General features: G+C 32.3%; 1 protein-coding gene across 2 annotated transcripts in view; it reads right to left on the bottom strand.

Moving 5' to 3' along the window:
- The window catches only part of LOC148232995 (membralin), a 265,537-nt gene that overhangs the window by 168,930 nt on the left and 72,928 nt on the right, over nt 1-23,679 (bottom strand). For both annotated transcript variants that reach the window (XM_088191026.1, XM_088191027.1), the window contains exon 8: nt 9,484-9,567. In XM_088191026.1, coding sequence (XP_088047152.1) covers nt 9,484-9,567 — 84 coding nt within the window. The remainder of the gene's footprint in view (nt 1-9,483; nt 9,568-23,679) is intronic.

Here is a 23,679-nt window from a genome sequence, read left to right as displayed (position 1 = left end):
TTATGTAGAGAAACTAAAAAATAAATATTTGATAAATCATACACCCAAATAAACAATAAAAATGCTGAAAGGTAATTTTTCGTGATTTCGTATCTCAAACTCGATACAGGTATGTCTTAAAAAATAATAAGCAAATACATAATATTTACATAAATTAAACAAATTGGCCTCTTATAGAGATCTAAACGATATTATTCAAAGACATTATATCGTCACGAGCGAATACATCAGAAAAGAAAAAACGTCGCTAATGGGTGAATACGTAAAAAAAATAAACAAGCATTACGTGATTGTGCGCTTACGTAAAAACACATCAATATTTAATAATAATAATGACGACAAAGCGGCGTACGGCAAAATGTAAATTTGCAATCTCTTATTGCGTAATAAGCGAACTGAGCCGTGGGGGTAGCTATGGGGTGGGTTCGTTAATTTCGACGAAAAATAGAACAGCTTGTTTTTCTCCGCTAAGATTCGTCGTAACGAAGCTGAAAAAATGTATATAAGTAGGCAAACAGTCGCGGACACTGAAGCTCCTCGCAATTCGCCACAATTTAAGAGTTTAGTACTAGTACAGGGGTTGAAATATTAATTTTCGTGCTCAGTAAAATTTTATAAAAAATCACGTTCGACAAACAAACGGACAATGATGAAAACCGCCAATGTTGAATTATTCCTTAGTCGAGAACGCTCCCGGATAAAAAACGAAACAATTAAACGTTCCTTTCCAAAAATACACTTGTAAGTGTTATTTTTGATACGTTTAATTTGTTACGCAAACAACGGTTATTTTTTTCAAATTATTTTTTATTTATTTTTAAAACATTAAAAAAATATTATATTTTATGTAACATAACATACATACACCTAGGCATATTGAGCGAGTAGTGAAGTCCATATTTTATCAAAACTTTTAGTGCTAGATCAGACGAGTATTGACAGTTATTTATTTAGGTTTTTATTTATTAAATGGATATATTGGATAATAGAACAGACTTGACGTAAATTAATCAATATTTATCATACGGTCTATATAAGAATATCTCTAGTTTTAATTAGTCGAAAGACGAGACGAGTAAGACAAAATGATAAATTAAAAATATATGTTTCACAAATAATCATTTATATCAATAATATATTTCAGAACTATTAAATTAATAAAATAAAAACAGAGATTAAAATTTGAAAATATTATTTTTTATTTGTTCGACAATTACTCTTCATAATCCCTTTTCCCATTCGCTGAGTAAAAAAGTTTTTTTGACAAAGGTTTAGTTGTTTATCGTTGCCTTTTACACTGAATTTGTGAGAAAGGATAAGAAATTATTTAGAAACGGCTTTTGAAAACAATTTTTATTATTTTACGCGTTTTAAAAAAATATGAACAAATTAATTGTTGCGATTGAGGCATGTATTTTTTTAATAGCAACCAAGTTAAAAAAATATTAATAGTGTTAATTATTTAATAATGATTTAAAATTAATTATCAGTTGCTTCAAATTTATATGAATAAATTATGTAGCGGTATCTATGTACAGCAACAAAAAAAATATAACTAAAGATATATCAGTAATCGTCTCGGAACTTTGTATCACTCGTTAGGTATGTCAGCTTTCGTGTTAAATATATTTATAAAAAAATAATGCCTAATCGTCAACAATTGAAATTTAGTAAAAACGGTATTGTTCTGTATTCGTAAATTAGGTTATCGACAAGACAAATTTTACAGTTATCGTTGATTTAATCGGGTTAGGGATAACTAAATTTAATAAAGATCAAGTTATACTACAAATCTTAATTGTAGCTTAAGAAAGGGGGGGTATGCAGTCGTACACCTACTAAAACACGCTTGAAATGGACCAATCGACGCACAAGCTGGGCTGTTTTGGGTTTAGAAAGAGTAACACTGAATCATCTGAGGGTGCTTTTTATATTTTGTAACGGAAAGCATTTATTTAATCAAAGACAGTGGGTTAAAAACTGTCCCTTTAATGGAAAAGAACGTGAGTTAAAATTTGTACTGCAACTTTGTGGAGAATTTACTAATGTTTATTCTTATTAATTTGTCCAAAACGCTTAAGATAAAAATAAAACGTTTGAAATAAAACTTCGTGACTACCTCTCCTCCAAATAATAGCCTACACAGATTGTAGAGATCTCTCCTTACAGTGTAGTCGAAGAGAAATTGCAACTCTTTCTGCGGGTAGTCGAGGAGTGTATATCGGTGTCAATCTTTCCAATTATGGAAGCATTTGTACTCGAAGCATCATTCGTCAGAATCACATATTGAAGGCGTCAATATTTATTTTCCACACACACAAAAAGAACACAGGTGTACAGACGTATTTTATTCGTGTTTATTGTACTGATGCTATCTTTCCAAATCCTCTTTAGACGTGCTATGACACTTTTAGCCGGACCGATTCGCCTTCTTATATCTAAATCCCAACTATATAAATATTAGTATGTATTTATTAAAATACGACCACCATGACCCTACATGGATAACACCAAATGCTTTTTCAATTATTCGTATTTTTTAACTATTCGAATATTGAATAAAAAAAATGGAAGAACTACTCGAATATTTTCGTAATTTTTTTCTCAGTTCTTACTGATATTTATTTATTTAACAAATTAGTGCAAAAAAATCAATTAATTGCCAATAATCAAATTAAAAAGTAATTATTGGGTTATTCACAATAGTTAAACTTTTTGCATTTTATAATATATGCATAACACAATTCTGTGAGAATTGTTGATCACAACAAGGGCGGCAAAAGAAACATGTTTAATTTATTGATAAATACGTCATTTCAGCTTTTTCAAATTAAGATCAGCTGCGATTGAATTAATTCAGCAAAATTTATGTAACATTTTAAATACATCATTTTATCGAATTTATTGTATATAAAATAGCTGATAACGTTTGGAACGAACTTAATTTATACAAAAAGATTGAATCCGTATCGGCGTTTTTTTGTGCGGATTTGCATATAAGTTAATTAACTATAAATAAATTAACCGCGATCGAATTATTGTACTGATTAAAATAAAATGTTTGCGTATTGAACTTGCAACAGAGCACACCTGTTTTTGAGATAAACGTCAAACGATAACAAAGGATGGGCATTTCAAACATTTTGTTTTCGTTTAACGAACGAATTCTGTGAATTTCTGTCATAGTAGATACGGCCGAAAAATATTCACAAATATTTTTTAAGCGTCTCATTGTCTCACATTTCGAAACAAAATATAGCCGCATAAAATATCATGAATTTTGAAGCAGCGCTAGTCACTTAATTATATTGAGAGCAAAAGCAACCCAAAGCTTATAATAAAGAGGCATTGGTATTGAGAAAAGGATAGTATTTAAACTTTCTCATATAGAGAATTTAATCATGTATATTTGGCCTGGAAGGGTTCCAAATTAAGGATCCAATTTCTAAAATCGCTGATGGATTATCAAGTTAAACACAATTATATTAGAATTTCTACTTTCTCTGACGTAATTCTAAAGTCAGTGGAAATCTTTCTATGCGGATAATTTTCAATAAGACAATCAAGATAGAGAAAAAGAAACTACATGGCACTTTCTTATCGCAAAGATAATGAGTCTAAAATCGTTCGCACACTTTTAAACTCTTTCAAGATATCAGCATACAAAAAAGTTTTTAATGGGCATGTATGTCGTTTATAAGTAATAATAATAATAATAATAATAACAGTGGTCCCAGTGGTATGATATTTATATGATTCAAGGTATATAACTCATTTATTGTTTTCATTTAGAGCGTCAATTATTATTTGTTAGTATAATCGATGACTGGAGGGCTATTTTTATCAGTATTGAGAAGCCCATGTCCAAGAGTTATATCATCAGCGAATCAAAGGTTTGAATTTGCCTTTTCACTTATTAAGAAACCTCCTTCTTTCCGGAAAATGTACTCCACATAAATAAAATTAATTTATATCAAACTCATTTTAAACGATAACGCTGGTTTGGTTATATAAACTATATATACTATTAGATGTATTCCTATTGTATGCAGCTGCTATGAAATATTTAACTTACGTTAGATGAGTTCGATCATACGATAGTTGTCACGTTTGGTATGAAAACCCCATGTAATGGAATATCTGTATATCAGTTCATTCGTAAACACAATAGTGTAGTCATTATAGACATTTTGCAGTGTTACTTTCAGTAATGAGGGTTTTTAATGCTCACTTGCTATTTTGAACTTGTGAGATTTTCATATGATATGATGCAAAGTGGCATTTAAAAGTGAAGTCAGCCTATCTGAACGACTCAAGGCCATCTGTATGACTCAATTTGTTGAAGAGCAGATCATATTATCACTACATTAAATTCACTCATACAATCCGAGGCTCTCCAAGGAGGACATTGACGCGACAAAGGAGCAGCGGAAAAGCACACAATTTGTATTTAATAAGAGTCCACAGCGCGAAAAAGCAAGACAAAGCGACGAACGAACGTCTCGGCGCCCGCCGGAAATTGTTGATATTGCCGAACGGCGCCATCCGTACCGGGCCGTCGCCGAATCGATAGCAGCCGCGGCGCCTACGAAAACTGCCTGTGGAACGGTGGAAAAAGAAAAGAGGTCGGGTCGAAGAGCAACAGGCAGCCAACCATTTAGGAAGAGCAACAGGCGCGACTTGTTGCGCAAGAGCCGAAAACGGCACATACATACTTGTTGCTGGCGCGCAACAGTTGCCGTCATTTATCTTTTCGGGTTGGCGAGGATTTCCACTTCCGCCGGAACGGGAAGTCGTGCGCAAGAACCAGCGCCAGAAGGATGGGAATATGGGTGCTGTAACCAGTTGGCGGAACGGTATAAGGGCCTGATTTGAAACATGTGTTTTGTGAATCAGTTTCGAGGGTTTTATCTCATTTTAACGATTGGGGAATGTTAACACTTTACAGCCTCGTTGAACAATTATATATTTTGAAAGCCAATTAAGGGTAAACATATCTTTAAAATGCTACTATACTTCCACCGTTTGGTTTTTCAATTACTAGCAAGATACAGAATCGCTTAACCGTGTGCCAAAAAAATCCGCACGTTACTGTGCTGTGTATTCTTTACACATGCAATAAGTGATTAGAAATCAGAAAAATGTTCTTTTTATTAGACATTACTTAAATGAATTATTGGTTAAGTAAATGTGTGAGAACAATACAATGAATTTAATTGCTGAAAATAAGAAAAAATATAAGCCCATGGCCACAAATGGCAAAGCGGCTGCTCAAGCGGGCGCCAGGTTTGAAACGGTAAAGTTTGAAATCCCTGTCACCAGGGATTTCAAACCTTATACTATGTTTAACATGAAATAAAAATATATCATTTTAACACAAATATTATACGAAAAAACAAATTGAAATTTAATAAATAAATACAATATACAGAATTTCCAAAGAAATATAAAAAAACTTAATATACATCCACATTAGGTATTTATTTAAATATTTTTGTGATCATTTTATCGCAATCGTAACACAAAATGTTTTTTCTGTGGGTTGTACACGTTTCTTTTAGAGAATTAGAATTTTTTAGAAAAACTGTTATTTCTCAAGAGATTTTATTATATAAATAAAATTTGTAGGAATATTTTTAAAAGGTTTACAACCACTGTCCTTTTTATAACGCTGCATAAGTAATGGCGGATTCATGCCTAATATGCATACTTCTTGATGTAAAGCCTCCTCAATTGCACGTTAGCCTCGGTTATGTAAAGACAAACCCAAAATCATGGAGAGATTTAAACAAATGTCGGTAAAATCTTAAATAATAGCATTCAATTCTAGAGACAGTGGTTCTGCTATTCGAAAATTTATTAAAAAATATCGCGAAGCAATAATTCTAGAGAGGGTGTAAGGGAATGGTTGGAAGCGTATGACATGTGCTCGAGGAGACCGCAGAATAAAGGATAACATAAAAAATATCGATTCAAAACTGCTGCTGAAATACAAACAAAATTTCAATCTACTTCAAACTTGAATATTACAAGACTGACAGTAAATAGATGTTTGGTTGAAGCTAGATTTAAAGCGCGAAACCCAGAAAAAACACTATTTATTAATAAAATTAAAAAGAAGCGCTTTACATGAGGAAAAGCTCATCGCCATTGGACCGTCGAAGATTGGAGAAGAGTATCTTTCTCCGACGAATCCAAATTTAATCTGTTTGGAGCAGATGGTAAGCGACTATACGCCGTAAAAAAAGCGAAAGATTTCATCCCTAATGCATTAATCAATTCATCAAGCACTCACCCTATGTGATGATCTGTGGATGCATGACAGCTAATGGATTGGGCTCTGTAAATTTCGTCCAGGGCACCATGAATGCAAAAATATATAAATTGATTGTTCAAAATGACTTTATTCCAACCCTTGAAGAACTTTCCCAACATACTTTGCAAGAACCCATTTTGAACCCATTTTGCAAGACGATTCTGCGCCATGCTATCGAGCTCGTTCAGTGAGTCCAATTATAGTTTTTACATTCAAACTTTCACTAAGTTAATCCTGTATAGATTACACAATTCAAAGAGTTAATGTGAATCACATCATTAACATGGCCAGGAAACAGTCCCGACCTAAACCCAAATGAAAATGTATGGGCTGTCAATTAAAAAAAAAACGAATAAAAAATTTAGCCGAGCTGAAAAAAGATATCGTGAAAGTGTGGTTAAAATAATAGAAAATCTGTATTTATTGATGCCCGGCAGAATACAAAAATGTATTAAAAATAAAGATGAAATTATGTCAAAATAATTTTGTTAAGATGTTATAAAAGTGTTTTATTTACAAGCTTCTAATTTATCAATGTCCTCAATATTGCTTTCTATGAACAGAACCAAAAAAAGGACGCGCGCACGTGTTGAGTTGGAGGCTCGCCATTATGCACTTGCTGGGTCTACGAAAAAAATACAACTTTCCCAGAATTGACGCAATTATATATTTCTAATTCTACAATATCCATATTTTTTTAACATTATTAACAGAAAACGCCAGTTTACAATTATAATTATCTATTTTAAATTCAAAAACGTGTAAAAAATGCATCAAGGTTGATAAAATAATCAACATACGTATAAGAACCGCCTGTCAACTTTCAATTGGCCACAGCTGTAAGATTTGTTTCTACACATATAATACATATACTTCAAGTTATTTTTATCGCTATCTCAACATTTGGCTAATTGTGATTACTAGTGCATTAACATTTATTAAGCCGAAAGTTTCGGTGGAAATATTGCATTATCGACGTCGTGGGGATGATGGTGACCAGGCGCGTACCGTGTGAAACTTTCTCCTTCGCTCGCTTGCAAGTTAAGTGACGAGGGTGAGTGAGAGATAAGAGCGTGCGTTACTCTCTCTTTTGTCACTTAACACGCGAGCGAGCGAAACGGAAAGAATCTAACCATACGCGCCAAATGGTGCCAGTGAAATACATGTTTTAAAGTCAGTGCTTCTCCTTTCTTAGTGTCCAAATGATCAACAAAATAATCTGTTTCAATTATATCATTGTGCATTTTACACTCGCCAGCACTATCATATTCATCCTTATTCGTATTTGTTTTAATTTAAAGGGGATTTTGAAACTATAAATGAAAACTTTAAAATCACAGCAATGTAAAAAGTCGAATATAGCCGACGGACAATAAAATTTATTTTGAGTACCCCAAGCAAACTCGAGGAAAATAACACACACAACTTTTGCAAAAACAATCTGCCGCACTTGATAAGTGCTTATAATTTTATTCAATGCATAAATATAGTAAGGAAGAAAACCTAAGATCTGTATTATCTATATTTATAGATGTGTATTAGTTACACATCACAAGAAGAAAATGGTTAACAGTTTTTTCGTTTGACTTCTCGACGTCCTTTAATTTTGCCAACCGTATAAATTATAGGATTTTACCCTACGAAAAAATCATAGTAATTTTCTGCAGAGTACAACAATTTGAGCTTAGTGCTCCGTGAGGTCTGAAAGATTAGTGACTGCTGATATATAAGATCCGATTATAATAGCACAGCTTTGAATTTCCTTGCAACTTGTATATCATACGTTCATGTTTGAAATAAAAATTGTCTAGATAAAAAAAATGGCTAAGGTATTTTAATTAACATTTTTCACTTATTGGTTATTTAATGGATTTTGAGATGGATATCTACCAACGATTATATATATAAGATATTATATTTATTTATTTATTAAAATTATAACCATCGTGACCTGACAGGCAAACCTAATGCGTCACTATAGTCAAAAGTATTAATACATCATAATACATACAAATATAAACAAGACAAAACAACAGACACAAATCACCTCAACAGGTGTGCATTGTCCCATACGAATTGAACCAAAACTCCATAAGTGCAAGAGAAAATGTCAATATTACTATGGACAGAATTGAGCAGATAAATGGCCTTGGCCAGAGAAGAGTTGGCAAGTGCTCCAGTTCTAGACTTAACAGGCAAGAATAGTGGACGCGACCGAGAACTATAACCACCTTCAGGAGCCCACATTTGAAGCTGCTCGAGCACTGAAGGATTGTCTACGATGCCCTTGAGCAATTTCCAGAAGTGTTTAATTACATAAACACTTCTGCGAGTCGACAAAGAAACGTATCCCAGGGCTCCCAAAATAAAAGCACTGGGAAACAAGAACGGATAATACCCGTATTCCTTCAAGTATAAATATCGAAGAAATTTACGTTGTACTTTTTCCAGCTTCAATTCATTACATTGATTCATTACGCCTGGGATCCAAATGATGGAGCTAGTTTCTAGTATGCTGCGGACTAGAGTATCATAAAGAGTGCGCAATACTAAAGTATTCCTGAAGTAACGCGCATTTCTCAAGATAAAACCGAGCATTTTTAAGGATTTGCTATGAGTCTCTGCAATGTGCTGGCTAAATTTCCAACGTTCTTCGAAAGTCACTCCTAAATCCTTAGTTGAAGAAAACCTTTCCAGAAAATATCCGCCTAGGTGGTATGAATATTTTGCCGGCGTTATGACGCATTGAGAGAGCCTAACGATATATTTAAAATGTTTTCTATTACTTTATACTAATATCACTTAGTTAACTGTGTCTCAAATTAAATTTGAAACTATACTACTTAAAACATGTATTTGACAAAATCTCTTCTATATATATTCGAAATCGTACACCAGGTGTACTTATACAACTCTAGAAAACGTGCGAATTTCCACATCAAAACACACATAAGACTTCTTTATGGTTAAATATAGATTTGTTAAATTATTTTGGGAAAAATAAGAAAAATATCTCAATCACGTTGAATTAACAATACAAGGTTTTCAGTTGTCATGAAAATACAATCCCATTTCTCAGAAAAAAATAAATAAAAATACATCCATTTTAAGAAAATGGCTGATTATGACACTTTTTTCTGAAGTATAAAATAAATAAAATCACTCACCAACAAGCGCCAAGATTACGGTGAGCAGCGGAGCAGCCGGGAAAGTTACCGTCACGTTGAACTCCAACATTTGAAGCAGATCCACTGAAATAAATAAATATACATACGTTAGGCACGATAACAACGTTGATTTTATAAATAACACATGAATGGTATCGGGTGTATGGGGACCAGTCGTTACGCTCATGGTTAATGATATAGGTAGGTATATGGGTGCCTCGCGACACCGGAGAATTTGCCAAATACCTTCGTTCACAGAAAGGTTTTCCCGTTCCAGAGCGACGCAACAAAGAGCCGATACAAAATAGCTGGAGATCAATCTTATACATTGTAAAGCGGCGTTCACAATTGAAGAAGACATTTTTACGTCTCGAACGCAATTTTTATTTCACCGATATATTGTGATAGACTATAGCGTGAATATTAGGGATTCTGATTCTCGGAACTTTCTGTACATTCGGGAACCGTTACACTTATAATACTGATAAATGCCAGGAATTCTAGATTTTTATCTATATATTTATGACATGATTTTATTCAAGTGATTTTATTTAACAAATGAATTTTTCTTAATTTGTTTATTAATATATATATACAAACAAAAAATAAATGTTTTTCTCAAAAATATTTATTTTGAATTATTTTTTATACATTTGCCCAAATATTTTCTGTAATTGTTTGTTTTTCATCAGTAATATTTTGAACGTCTTCCACATCCAAGATTATCATTGATATTGTAATTTCCCGTTCGAATATGAATCACCTTTTACTTTACAAATGTTTTTAGCGGCCGTTAATAGCATTTTTTAAGAAATTCATTTAAAATGCAGTTTTGTTTAAATTGTTTGCTTGATAAAAAAATTGAGAATTTTAAGGCCATTTTTTAAATATCAGAATATGGAGTTTAAATATACACCAACACATATGTATATTACAAAAGACGTACTCAGGTAAAACTTAAATTAAAAAAAAATATTAAACATTTATTTTGGGATTACCAAATACTTTGAGTAAAAAATGCGATATTATGTATTATTTTTTTATCAATATTGTTAATTTAATTTTTTTTTTATAGCTTTTAAAACATTTTTGCTGACAGTGTAGAATTTAAATTATGTATCTTATTCATTAAAAAGTTATTAATAATTATTTCAACCGACTTCATCGTAGCATCTTTGTCACTTAGTAATTCAATAGCATAAGAACTTTTAATATTTTCTTAGAATATCAAAAATAGCTTTCATCCATTTTCATATTAAGTTAAAATAAAGCTTTACTTATGCAGCTCTTAATATTTATTAATTACTTAGCCTCGAACGTGTAAGAGTAGATGTAATTCAATGTCATATTAGATGTTAATGTACTTTAGCAACGTTTAATATTTCCGAGAATTTAAAACTATATTTTTCGAGAATCCATATAAAATATATATGTACATATGTGCATATGTATATATATATACACTTATTAAATTTATCCTAACCTAAGCTAGTCAAAACGAAATAAAAAAAAATATTAGTGTATAATTATTTGTTTAATTTGTAATTATATAATTTAATTTTTACATATACAATGTATGAATCGCAGCAACTTTGTTTCGGTAGTATTTTTTTAATATGACTATGTCATTCCTATCTCAAATGCAAGGAATAAGATACTTGTTTCTTTTTATGGCAATGTAAATTAATATTTTTATAAGTCAATCGCAAAATATTTTTAGACTAAGTCTTTACTTTAAAAATATATTAATTATTTATTATTGAAGTTTAAATGAAACAGTAACGACACAACGATATTATTTCTCAAACATACAAAGTTATTTATTAAGAATCGAAACAATATTACAAAAATTGAAATAAATCGTCGTATTCCACAAACAATTTCAACATACGATTCTGGTTTTATTGAGTGTTTGCGAGCTCTCCTGCCTCAGCGTACTAGAATGCACAATATTGTAATACATACGACATTAAATGTTAAGTCGTCCGTGTAATCACATCGATACGAGATATTGCCAACTCGGGAGATATAGATACAGATACAGAAGAGAAAGACGCAGGGATTACGTTATGAAAATATTTGTCTCGATACACGTCGAGTAGTCGAGAAGAATCCGCCCGAAGACGCTTTGCATTTTGAATTATTGGATGGATAAGAAAGCCGATGTGTAGTAAGTACCTAACTTCAATATGTCTCGTAATATACGGCGACACGTATTACGTAACGCAGTCTCGCCACTTTCGACACACCCTGTATGCGAGTGTGTGTGAAGCGGCGACGAAATTCGTTCCCCGATGGGAGTTTAAAGGGTTTTTATTGCACGCTTTACGGCGCAGTTTAAATCATTTATCGCGGACTGTGAAGAAATAAGAAAGGGTCGGGTGCCCGGGCGGTAAGGGTTAACCGCGAGGTTGGGTTAAACTTTCAACGTAACTAAACGCCGGTGTTTGTTTTTAGAAGCCTTGTGCCAAAATGAATATACTATTATCTCATAGGGTTCGGCCTTACTAGTCACGGATTTCTTGACAGAATTTTCATTCGGATTCTCGGATCAGGTTAAAGAAAACAGTTATGAATTAATAACATGATAAAATATTTTTAATAAAAATTATATAAATTAATTATTATATATATGTATTATGTTATATAATTTATGTAAACCATAAAATATAAAAATTCAACATAAACATGTTGTTAATATTCGCTCAGTTACATAAAATTTTATTCTCAAGGAGGAAAAACAAACAAATTCTTAAACAATACATTGCTATTCAATTCAAAGGGTTGAATACTATGAGGAAAAAGCTTTTTTTAACTTTTGCGAGTTTCCAGGTTTCAATTAGCATGGCGTATTGTGAATTTATTTACGCAATGTATTTGTTTATATTACATAAACGATAAAAACAGTAAATTAAAATACGAGGAAAATAATTAAGAGTTTACACGTAACATATATTTTGAATTTTAACATTTAATTAAAAATTGGGAATTACATCGAATGACAGCTTTCGATAACGTAATCACCGCGTTGAGCAGGGATTTAAAACTCGGCACCTCATATTTTTTCCGTCAAATAACATCATCGCAATATCGAATTTCGCATCAATTTGAAAAGCGAAATCTCGACTAATTAAAACCGGGTCTCGCAAATCACGGGGAGATAAGAGGTCGGAGGAGAGGCAAAATCTGACAACATAATCTTGGTCTACTTTTTATTTTGTGAAAAAAAAAATGACGCGCTACTTGGTTCGGAGGCAGGGGCGGAGAAGGGTCGCATAATCTTCGACGAAATGAAAGAGTCGCCTTTTTAAATAAGAGGGCTTCAATTTTTTTTAACCGTATAATTAACTTCTGCTCAGTTCAAAGAGAGGAGCGACGGTCGATAGTACCGGATTCGCCTTAATTAATATAATAACTATAGACAAATTATCGCGGGGTATGAAGGCTTGTCAAATGCACAAATCTCTCGATGACTTTTATTAAGCTCTCAATTTTGGATCAGTATCAAACTTGTCTGTCATTCATTCGTTCGATCGTTGTGGGCAGGAAAAAAATGTATAATTAAAAAGATCGACCAAAGAAGATAACCACGGCAATTAATTATTGGTTTTCTAAGTTCAAAAAGTACTTTACAATTAAACCACAGTGTACATAGCATCACAGAGAATTATTTAACACCACCTTTCTATAAATAGTTTTTAAGAAATGATAAAGAGTGGTGTACATACAACGATTTTCTATTAACTAATTATAATTTTTAGTGTACATTTGATAACATTAAGCGACAAGCCTTCAGCTCAATCACATTCTCCTACTTGTATTTGTTCTTCAGTATTGACCCGGATATTGAATGTGGTTTAAAAAATATCAAAACGGGACATTATTTTTAACTTGATTTGGTTCCTGATTTAACTTTAAAAGGTTGCTAAGTCAGTCTCACTGCTCCTCTTAAGCGCATTTTTGATCTGATTCTCAATGGATCATTATTTATTGATCTTTGGAAATGCACAAAAGACACCATATTCACGTTGAAAATATTTTTTTAAATATGTCATTTTAGTAAAACCATATTACCAGTAGATATATAATTTTACTGGTGAAAATATAAATTATCTGGCAGGTGCTAGTAAAATGATATTCTATATGTAGTAATATATGTATATATTTACATACGTATCATTATTTATTTACATCCTATGTATAAATGTTACAGTGAATGTGTATTTTTTGGTAAAGTTATATTTTCACTTGTAAAGTCCAAATATATTTTCACTAGTAGATATATATTCCTACTAGCGAAAATATAGTTTAACTGATAGGTGCTAATATGCTGCTCTAAAATGTCTATAAAATTCAATTTGACAGTTGCGAAACGTTAATTTATTGTTCAAACCCTAACCTAATGAAAGTTCTAAAACTAATTATAGTTCAAAATACAAACTAAGCTAGCTCATATCTCAGGGGAAAATAATCGGAAGAATAACTACAGACAGACATCGTATCTCACATATTGCTCCATAGTTTGTCTGCATTTCGATATTACATTGTTTTAAAAATATGATAGCTATCCTGACTTCTAATATAGGACTGAATATATATATTCAAACCGAATTTTGGTCAATAGGAGAGCGCAAAAACAATTATCACTTATCAGAAGGCAAAAATCCACGTCAAAAGCAATAGAATCGTGTCGGCGCCGTCGCAGTGGGAACGCTCGGTAACGAGCGTAATACACGATCTTCTATACTTCCACTACTGGGCTTTGGGGTTGGCAGTTACTAAACTTAAGCGATTAGTTAGCCCTTTATCTTAATCACTAAACGTACATTGAACTTGATTATCTCGAAACATTAATGTGAGTTACCCTAATATTATCAACGCCTCATATGTATTATCTTAAGAGGTCTAATCTTAACAAAATATATCATTATCAATATCAAAAAAATTAAGTTAAAATCAGTAAATATTGGAAAAAGAGATTTGATGTTTACGTGAGGTCTTAATAGCAGTTAAAATAAGAGTAAGATTGAAAAGCGACATCTAATAAATAAAATAAAATATCATTTTAAGACTTAGAGAATGGGGGTAGGGTCTGGAGACCCCGCAGCGAGTCGTTACACATTCGAATAGGAATCGTTAACGAAAATTACACAACGTCGAGAGAGATACCACTTACGTACAGAAACGCTACAGAAAACACGATAGATGTTTGCTTCGGCATCTGAGGCCAATAAAGGCCCATTACTGCGGTATTGTGGCGACGGCGCGGCAAACACGTAAATTAGATATCATTACCTAATATTGTCGATGAATAGCATTAACGACCTGATAAAAGGATATGTATCATTTCCTTTTCCGAGCGCGTATACTAATTTCGTATAATTTTCACCGCGAGCGTAGACTTTGTATAGACGGGGCGCGCCTTTTGAGTTGGCAACCCCTCAAGACGCCATTCGCAACCCCTAAACCCCCTGCGACGAGCCGGTCGGGTACAGGGTGGACGAAAACATAGGAAATCAAGACAAATTATTTCGTATGCATTCATCGGATAGCCCGGTCGGTGGTATATAATTTGCATACAATAGACTCGTCGTTTCGGATACAGAAATAGAGACACAAACATAAATAAAAAAACTGTGGAAGTAATATATGTTTTATATTATAAACTTGGGTATATTTCTCAAGAAAACATATACTGTTATACTTTGCGAAAACCAAACATGATTTCATACTAATGTAAATATATAAACAAAATATTGTGTACCTAAGTTTTATAAAAATAGAGAAAATGTTGACCATATACATATATAATTCAATAGGCAAACAATATTATCATCCTTTGTGTATCTTTATAATAATACGATTATCTGTCATATGATAAAAATAAGTGATTACTTGATTTTTTAACAATGCTTCCATTTATTCTTTATTACGTACTTTTTTATATAAATACACAATATACAGTATACGTTAGAAATATAATACAAACAACCCCTTAATGTTTGTAGGTCTAATATATGCTGCTAAAGAATTTTAAACTACCTCTGCAATTATAAACGTTTTTTGATTTCTTGCAATTCGCGTTATTGCTTTAAGTAACTTCAATTTGGAATTTGAGAATAAATAAATCACTTGTACAGTTTATTAATTTGATAAATGAATGCTTCTTTCGTGGGCATATTTATATTTCAAAGTCACGAGCGAAGCATTTAAAACTATGTACTGAAATTTATTTTATATTTTATTAAATCTTCCGCTGCAATGCGTTACAGCAGGGTGATTCTATACCAACTAAGCAAGGCAATCAGATATTATGAATACCTACAAAAGTAAGTATTAACCATCAGACAAAGTCTGGGAATCGGTGATATTTATATTAATAAATATAAATTATTGTGTGATATAATTTATAACCAATATATGTCACTGCAGCTGGGCTGTTTTTTTTATAATAGCGCATTTTTTATAATTAAAAATTCGGATGGCGCTGCCGTGGCTCGAACCCGCAACCTCAGAGTTACTAATCTGAGACGTTACGTCCTTATAAAAATATATAAGAAAAATAGGAATAATATAACTGACTAATAATAAAAATTATACAAGACTATAAATTATAAAAAATCATATACAATCAATTGTTAATAAATATTATAAATATACCTGTGAATAAAATGCCTAGTGATAATAAAAATCATATAAGTTTATTGATATATTTGATCCATCCTGTACAACGTTTGAAATCTCATTCTTTGGTGTGCCATTCGCATATTTGTCATCTGCCTTTCAGACGTATTTAAAAGGAAGCCGTATAATGTTAAAAATGAATAGTAAAAATACACAGTGATACGTGTATGTATTTATATATGCTCGTTTATGTATGTATGTATTGTACATATGTATGGAGTAATGAAATTCATGTTTTTAAATTGCAATAATTAATTCAGATGGTTTTTTTTTACCTTATAATAACATTAGTTATTTAAACAAGGAGAAAATAATAATATCAGATAACATCTAGAGAAATTCTAGATGTTGTGTCTACAAGATGCATTCATTAGTAGCAGTACTGAAATACGTTTAAATTGAAAACAAACTACAAAAAGCAATTGGTTCAATATTTTTTAATGAACGTCTATATAACAGAATTAAATAAAATGAATTTCAAAACATTGAAATACTTATTTACTATATGATATATGTATATTCATATATATTTACAATATGTGCTACACTTTACATTAGGGTTTTTTATTAAATAAACATAAAATATGATTTCAAATGAATTAAATTAAAAAATCAGAACATTTAAACACAGTGACAAGTTAAATTTGGCATTTTTAATAAAACAGTTTAATATTAATTTCTGATACACAAATATAGTGATCAGAACTATATAAACCAAGTTCAAAGATACTAGAGCTTAGTGCAATTTAGGAGCTATAATGTTGATGGGTAAAAGGCATATTTTCCAGTCTCTAATTTGCCAGATTGCTCTCCACAACAGCGTCTTAATAAACCTTCACTCATGATACGTAATGCGGCATGTTTGAATAGTGAAAGATATTGGTCGGAATCCCGGGGTAGAGTAATTTGTTTTGCTGCAGGAAGGCGGCTAATTGGCTGGCGCCCGCGGCTCTGCAAAGGGCGCCGCACACCCCTAAAGACCACCCTGTCACCTGCCCCCTTCTCACCTATCATATCGCCCTTGTGTTGACATCGCTGCAACGCATCGCTCATACCCCATATAATACAATCGAAAATATCGTGCGGTTGTCACGTTTGTACATAATGACGATTGAGCATCTGGGAAATGGTTTTTCATTTGTGTATATGTATTTTTAATAATATTGCTTTCGTATTTTGAGGCCGAAGGGGTGTGACTTTACAGCCAAAATAGACATCAGTAATGCTGGTAACTGCTATTTTTTAGCAAGTACAATTTAGCACAAATGAATGCTTTCGAGTTGTATTCCGTAGTGTTGATGGAAAAGCTGGGATGTCGTCGTGATGTCTTTTGGACAATCCGCTGTTGTCTCTTTTGTGAATGCGGGTCTCTCTAGATTTTTATAAGGTGCCGTCTCTAATCGTCTCTCGTTTCGAATCGTCTCTGACGCGTATCGAATCGGATGATCGTCTGCCGATGGGACAAAATGTCACGTATTTTATACTCTTGATTCGAAACAGCGTTGGCGAATCACAGATGCTGATGTTGGTGGGCCGATTGTATTGAGTCAAATTTTTGAAGATCTTTAATGCAGAGGATAGATAACAATAATGGTTTTTACTCAGGTTGGACGCATTGTCTATCGCGCTATATTACATACAAAATGTTCGTTTTCTAGTGCTTACAAATGGTTAATATGCTAGCAGGTGAGTGCTTTGGAAAATCTGCAATTGTGGTATTGAGTATTCTCTTATTGTTATATGGCTTTTTTATCAAAACGAGTTGCTATTTCCTTTTCATAATATTTAAAATGATCTAATCGTTAACGATGAAATTGATTGGACTCCCCACAGCAGTATTATTGATTCTACTTTATACTTAGAATACCTATATTTTTTTATTTATTTAATCACCCAGACTAAAATATGAATATTTTTTTTACTAATAAACGGGTTGGTTAATTTCATTAATGCAAAATGAGTACCAGATTTAGTTTGTGATAAAAAAGTGAAGTTTGTTGTACAGTGTAAATATTATTACATAATTTGTAAATTTGTAAATTTTACGTATTAAATATGTTGCTGTTAATAATATAAAACTATACGTAAACATTATTTAAAGTTTTAGCGGGTATAAGTAATTATAAAAGCGTTATTTTATCTAACAAATTTGCATATAAATTGAAATTTTCAAACGTGGCAAGGCATTTTATTTATATAATAGTTAAGACAATATCACTGCGCCCAATGCTTAACTAGTTTAACTGGGTAAAATACAGCTACACTTAAAAGTGACATCGATAGCCTTCTACTATTTTTTGACCAAATAATCTTTTACTTTAACTACTTTTAACTTATATCTAACATTTGTATTTTGCGTTACAGGTACATACTATGAAGAACGATACCTTTCCATTTAAAATACCACAAAAATGTATGATATCACAGTATCTTAAATTAAAGGTTAATTATATACATATGTATATGGCAGTAACGAATCTGATGTCTTATTTGGATAAACATATAAGTATTAAATATGTGCATAAAGGCATACATAATATGAGTTATATTTTTATTTTATTAATTTATTGATAGGTAACAATTTTTCATACCAAACTCGGATGAGACAGTAAAAAACCTACATCTAATTAAAATATGATAGGGTTACATCCACCTACACATTCATTATAATTTAGAAGTACTTTTAACGAACATTTTGAGCAAACGAAAAGGAAAAATCAACTCGGGTCGAATGTAAGGTTTAATAATTAAAGAGAAATCTTGGGTCTAAGCAATTGCGTTATTAACTGACTACCTATTAGATCTCTCCTGAGACGTCGAACGTTCGTAAGCACTCACGAGTACCGGAAAAACCACTCTTAGCGTGAAAAGGATGCGAGATCGACAATGCGTTCTACTATGCGCAAAATACTAATGTTATACTACCTCTTTATTAACGATCGCCGAAATGGTCATTTAGTCATTTCGCTTTAAAAGGCGTGAGCACATTTCATGGGTGTGTCCAAAAATTTAATTAAGATAAGGTAAATATGCTAGTAGACACTTTTTCTGTATCGTACGACCTTACTAAAAAGTTTAAACTAAAAGCGAAGTAAATAGACCAATAATAAAAATAAAATCATCCGCGGTATATAAGAATTTAGTTCGCAAAATTAGCCCACGGGAAATTTTAAATGTTATTAAAAACTTGAAAAATAAAAAAAAAATCCTGAAATTTTCGTTTATTATTTAATAAACATATTTAACGCCTGTCTATCTTTTGGGTATTTCCTAACCGTTCGGAAAATCGCTAAAATTAACCCGATAAGGATACCACAAATCTGATTAGTTATCGCATCATTAGTTTATTACGATCATTTAGTAAAATGTTTGAAAAAAGAATCCTTATTTGTTTAAAATAATATTTGGGGAAGAAAATTATTAACGAACAGTTTCGGCGAAAATCACTCGACAACACATCTTAATAGTTTAAAGGAGCACATATGTGCTAATTTTAAAATGAAAAAGAGTACGGGACTTTTAATGTTAGATATAGAAAAAGCTTTCGACACGGTGTAGCATGACGGTTTGATTCATAAACTAAAACAAAACCCCCGACTATCTGATATGCGTAATACACTCATACCTGAAAAGTAGAAGCTATGTTGTTTCAATAAACAATGAACACTTGATTCCGCGTAAAATTCCAGTTGGAGTTCCTCGGGGAAGTTTTCACGGGCCGTTCCTCTTAATCTTGCACACGAATGATATTCAAAAAAAAAATAATACGCGTTTATCTATGTACGCTAATGATACAGCTATTTTAACTAGTGCTTAGTCTTAAACCAACCGCGAATAGATCACAAAAATCTTTTGAAATATTAAATAAAAATTTTGAAAGGTGGAAAATTATAATCAACCGAATTAAAACATAGGCAATTATTTTCACAAAATTAGACAAACTTTGCCACCACCTCTCCTAAATGAAGAGGGCAATGACGTAAAATGGAAAACATGCGTTAAATACCCGGGCTAACACCTGGATTCCAAGCTTGAATTTAATAAACATATTTTGAAATTTTGCCGCAATGGATTGCTGTCATTGCGGCCCTTGGACCGATATTTAATAGAAAAAGTGCGCTAATTTTATTTTTTATAATAAATTAATTAGACTTATTTTAACATATGCCTGTTTGGTATGGAGTAACACCATTATTATTATTTTTTCTAAATTATAAATCATTCCAAACAAAGCTATAAAAATAATACATAATACACATGTTATACTAATTTTAAAAACATCTTATTAGCCTTTAAATACCAACAATTATAATATTTTCTGGTATAAAAATGATTTATACCAGAAAATTTATTACCAGAAAATTAAGTTTAAATACAAGCACAAAATGCCAATGCGTATATTGCTTTAAAAGCTAAAAACTAAATATCAATGATACCAGTTTTCTAATAAGACGTACTCAAATTATCACTTGATTTATTTATTTCAAAATTTCCACTACATAAACTGAGCTGCTAGAGACTAGTCCTAAGGTGAACATTTATGGCAACTCATAGGCACTTATTTTGTATTACGCATATTTTTTTAAAGGAAGACAATTAATTAAATAAAAAAGCTCGTATGACCCAGATTCTGGACTTTTTACTAATTCAGACGGAAGTCTAAATTATGAGTATAGAATGAAATTAATGACTATTTTGTTAATAACAATATTTAATATTCTATACGTGTATAGTTTCTTGGCATATAAAACTTGTGTATTTGTTATAATGTACATTTTTGTATTTGTGTTGTTTATTTTATATGGTGTGTGTGTGTGTGTGTGTGTGTGAGAGAGAGAGAGAGGGGGGGCGGTATCCTTCAAAAAACCCACACTGGAATAAATAATTTTTGGTTTATTGCTATTGTATTTTTTCTTTGCAAATATTTTTTGCTAAATATAATATAAAATAAAAAGAGAAAAATAATGTTTTTCATAGAAAAATAATTATATCATTTCCCCTCGAAAAATACGAACTCGAACCAACAATATACTTATCTGATAACGAGGCGAACAATCGCGCTATCAATATTGAATTTTCACAATACGCTCCCACAACCGCTTCACCCCTTACGTTATTACGTTACACGCGTAATACCCGAACAACGCAAATAAATACATCGCACACAATACATTATTGCGAGAGTAATATTCCCGATCCCGATCGCAAATCAGTCGGTCATATTTATTTCCAATCTTCGAATCCTGCGATGCATCCGTATCCGGGATCGTTATAAACGAGCCGCTGGTCCGGAAACGGTTCGAGCTCAAAACGTCTGTTGTAAAGTTAGGGGCCGCGGACCTCCTGAGGGGCGCGGCCGCAGGCTCGGGTTAACTCGGCGCACGAAGGAAGCAAAGCCGAGTTGTAAAGGATCAGTTTGCAAGTTCCTTTTCCGAGGAGTGACTCTGAGTGCCGCCACCTCACCCCACACTACCGTGTTTCACCTACGTAATCCGCAAGGCGCCGTCCGCAGACGCCGAGCAATTTGCGGAAGCGCTCAAATGTGCAACCGTGACGATCCTTAAGTGCAAATGAAGACTTTACGGTATGCGCCTGCCTGGAAATGAGTAACTAGCTTCGCTTCCGAAAAACGACTTCTCCAAGCGAGTGTTTAGTGCGAAACGTGTAGAACGATTTCGACTTTTTTACTATTTATTTGCTTCAAATACATCCTCGTTTATATAAGAAATTCAATGTCTCAATGAAGCTTTTAATTCCACTAAAATGCTTGGCATTGGAACCATTCTCAAAAATCATAAAATTAAGCAAAAAAAATCTTATGTAATACTAATAACATAGGAGCGCAAAATAAATTAGCTTCTGGCAAATTTATCTGCTTATTTTGGACATTCGACATATTCTTCCTTGGCATGTGGGTGAATCACACATTAGCGATTCAAAATTAGAACTCAATTTTCTTATCATAGCACAGTGGAACATTTTTATTATGTATATATTTTTTATTATTTAAATTTAATTTAATTATTATTCATATCGGAATCATTGCTGTCTATCACTGATAGCTTAATGAAATATTTTTCTTGTCGTGGAATTTTAGCTAAAAACTTATCTAATTACACTTGCTTTTGCCTCTCTTTTTTAAGGATTTAGCCAAAAGTTGACATTGCATTGTCATTGAATAGATTCATTCTTTCCCACGAAATTTTGAGGTGTTTTTCATATTTTACAGATAATGTTAATCCCATTTAAAGTGAAGGGTTTTTCCGCCTCTTTTTCTTACTCCTCACACGAGATCTCCTCTGTAGTCCCGTGCTGAAGTGCAAGATATGATGCAGTCTATTAATACTTTGGTGGTTAGCTTCTGGCTATGTTCTTACATCAACTCTTGAATATCGTCTTCATTCGCTTATAGTCCAATGTTCTTCCCCAAGGATACAATATCATCGATAATTGGCGGCTCGCGTTCATGAACAAACCCGTCAACGCAATTAGGCCATATGACTTGATGTTAATGAACTTGAATTTCTCCAGTTAATCGTCCTCAAGATCTGGAGAATGAGCATAAGCATTTTTTATAGCTAACAAGACTTTGAGGTATCTTTTAAGTATATTTTTTTAAACTTTTGCTCGTATTGTACAATTCAAAGTTCAATTATATATACATTTTTTTCAGGCATTTCTTAATATCGATTTAGTCGATTTATTTACCGACATATTGGGATGCTTTTCCGGGTGAATATTTTATGTTTCGCACATAAATTTTTAAATACTGTTTTTGGTACAATTCAAATATTACATCTTATAGTTAATTACCAGTCACTATTTTTCAGTAAAAAATATATACTAGGATAAAAATAAAAGTAGTACTATATCTAATATGTTTCGCGTTATTATTTATGTAGAGAAAAAAAAAGTATATATCGAATTGCGGACGCCGCAATTGCCACGATTCTTAGTGAATTTTACTTGAAGTTTGATTGGGCTCAAAAATGGAATCCAATTCTGAAATATTTTTAAACTATTTACGATATTTGTAAATCCCGGAGCTAATAATTAAAATCCCGATACTCAAGAAACGCATGGTAAAGCACTGTATTTTTTTCGAAAAATAATACACAGTTTGTACTGCAACAGATGGTGCAAGCGTCAAGGTACGCGTTGGAAGATTTGTCACGCCAGAACACCAATTATGCATCGCTCAAGAAATTCCCCGCACCATTTCTGAACTTATCTACAAAAAGATTCCAACTAAGCTTTTAACATCAAGCTCCGAAGAAAGCGTTAAGTCAATTCACTGTTGTCTATTATAAATATATGAAATGAATTAATAATTCATAGTGAAACTAAATATATTGTGTTGTCTAAAAATTACTGTACCAGCTATATAATAAATAATGTAAAAAAAAACACAAAAATCTGTTAAAAATTATAGGGTAGGCCATAAGCTGCGACAGAACGCGGGAGTTTATTCCTTTGAAATTTAGTCGCAATGGATCGCTTCACAGGGGAGCA

The sequence above is a fragment of the Plectrocnemia conspersa genome, unplaced genomic scaffold, assembly GCF_051122295.1.
Source record: "Plectrocnemia conspersa isolate PC_06_02 unplaced genomic scaffold, ASM5112229v1 ptg000008l, whole genome shotgun sequence".
Classification (NCBI taxonomy): Eukaryota; Metazoa; Arthropoda; class Insecta; order Trichoptera; family Polycentropodidae; genus Plectrocnemia; species Plectrocnemia conspersa.
This window is presented reverse-complemented; position numbering and strand designations above follow the sequence as displayed.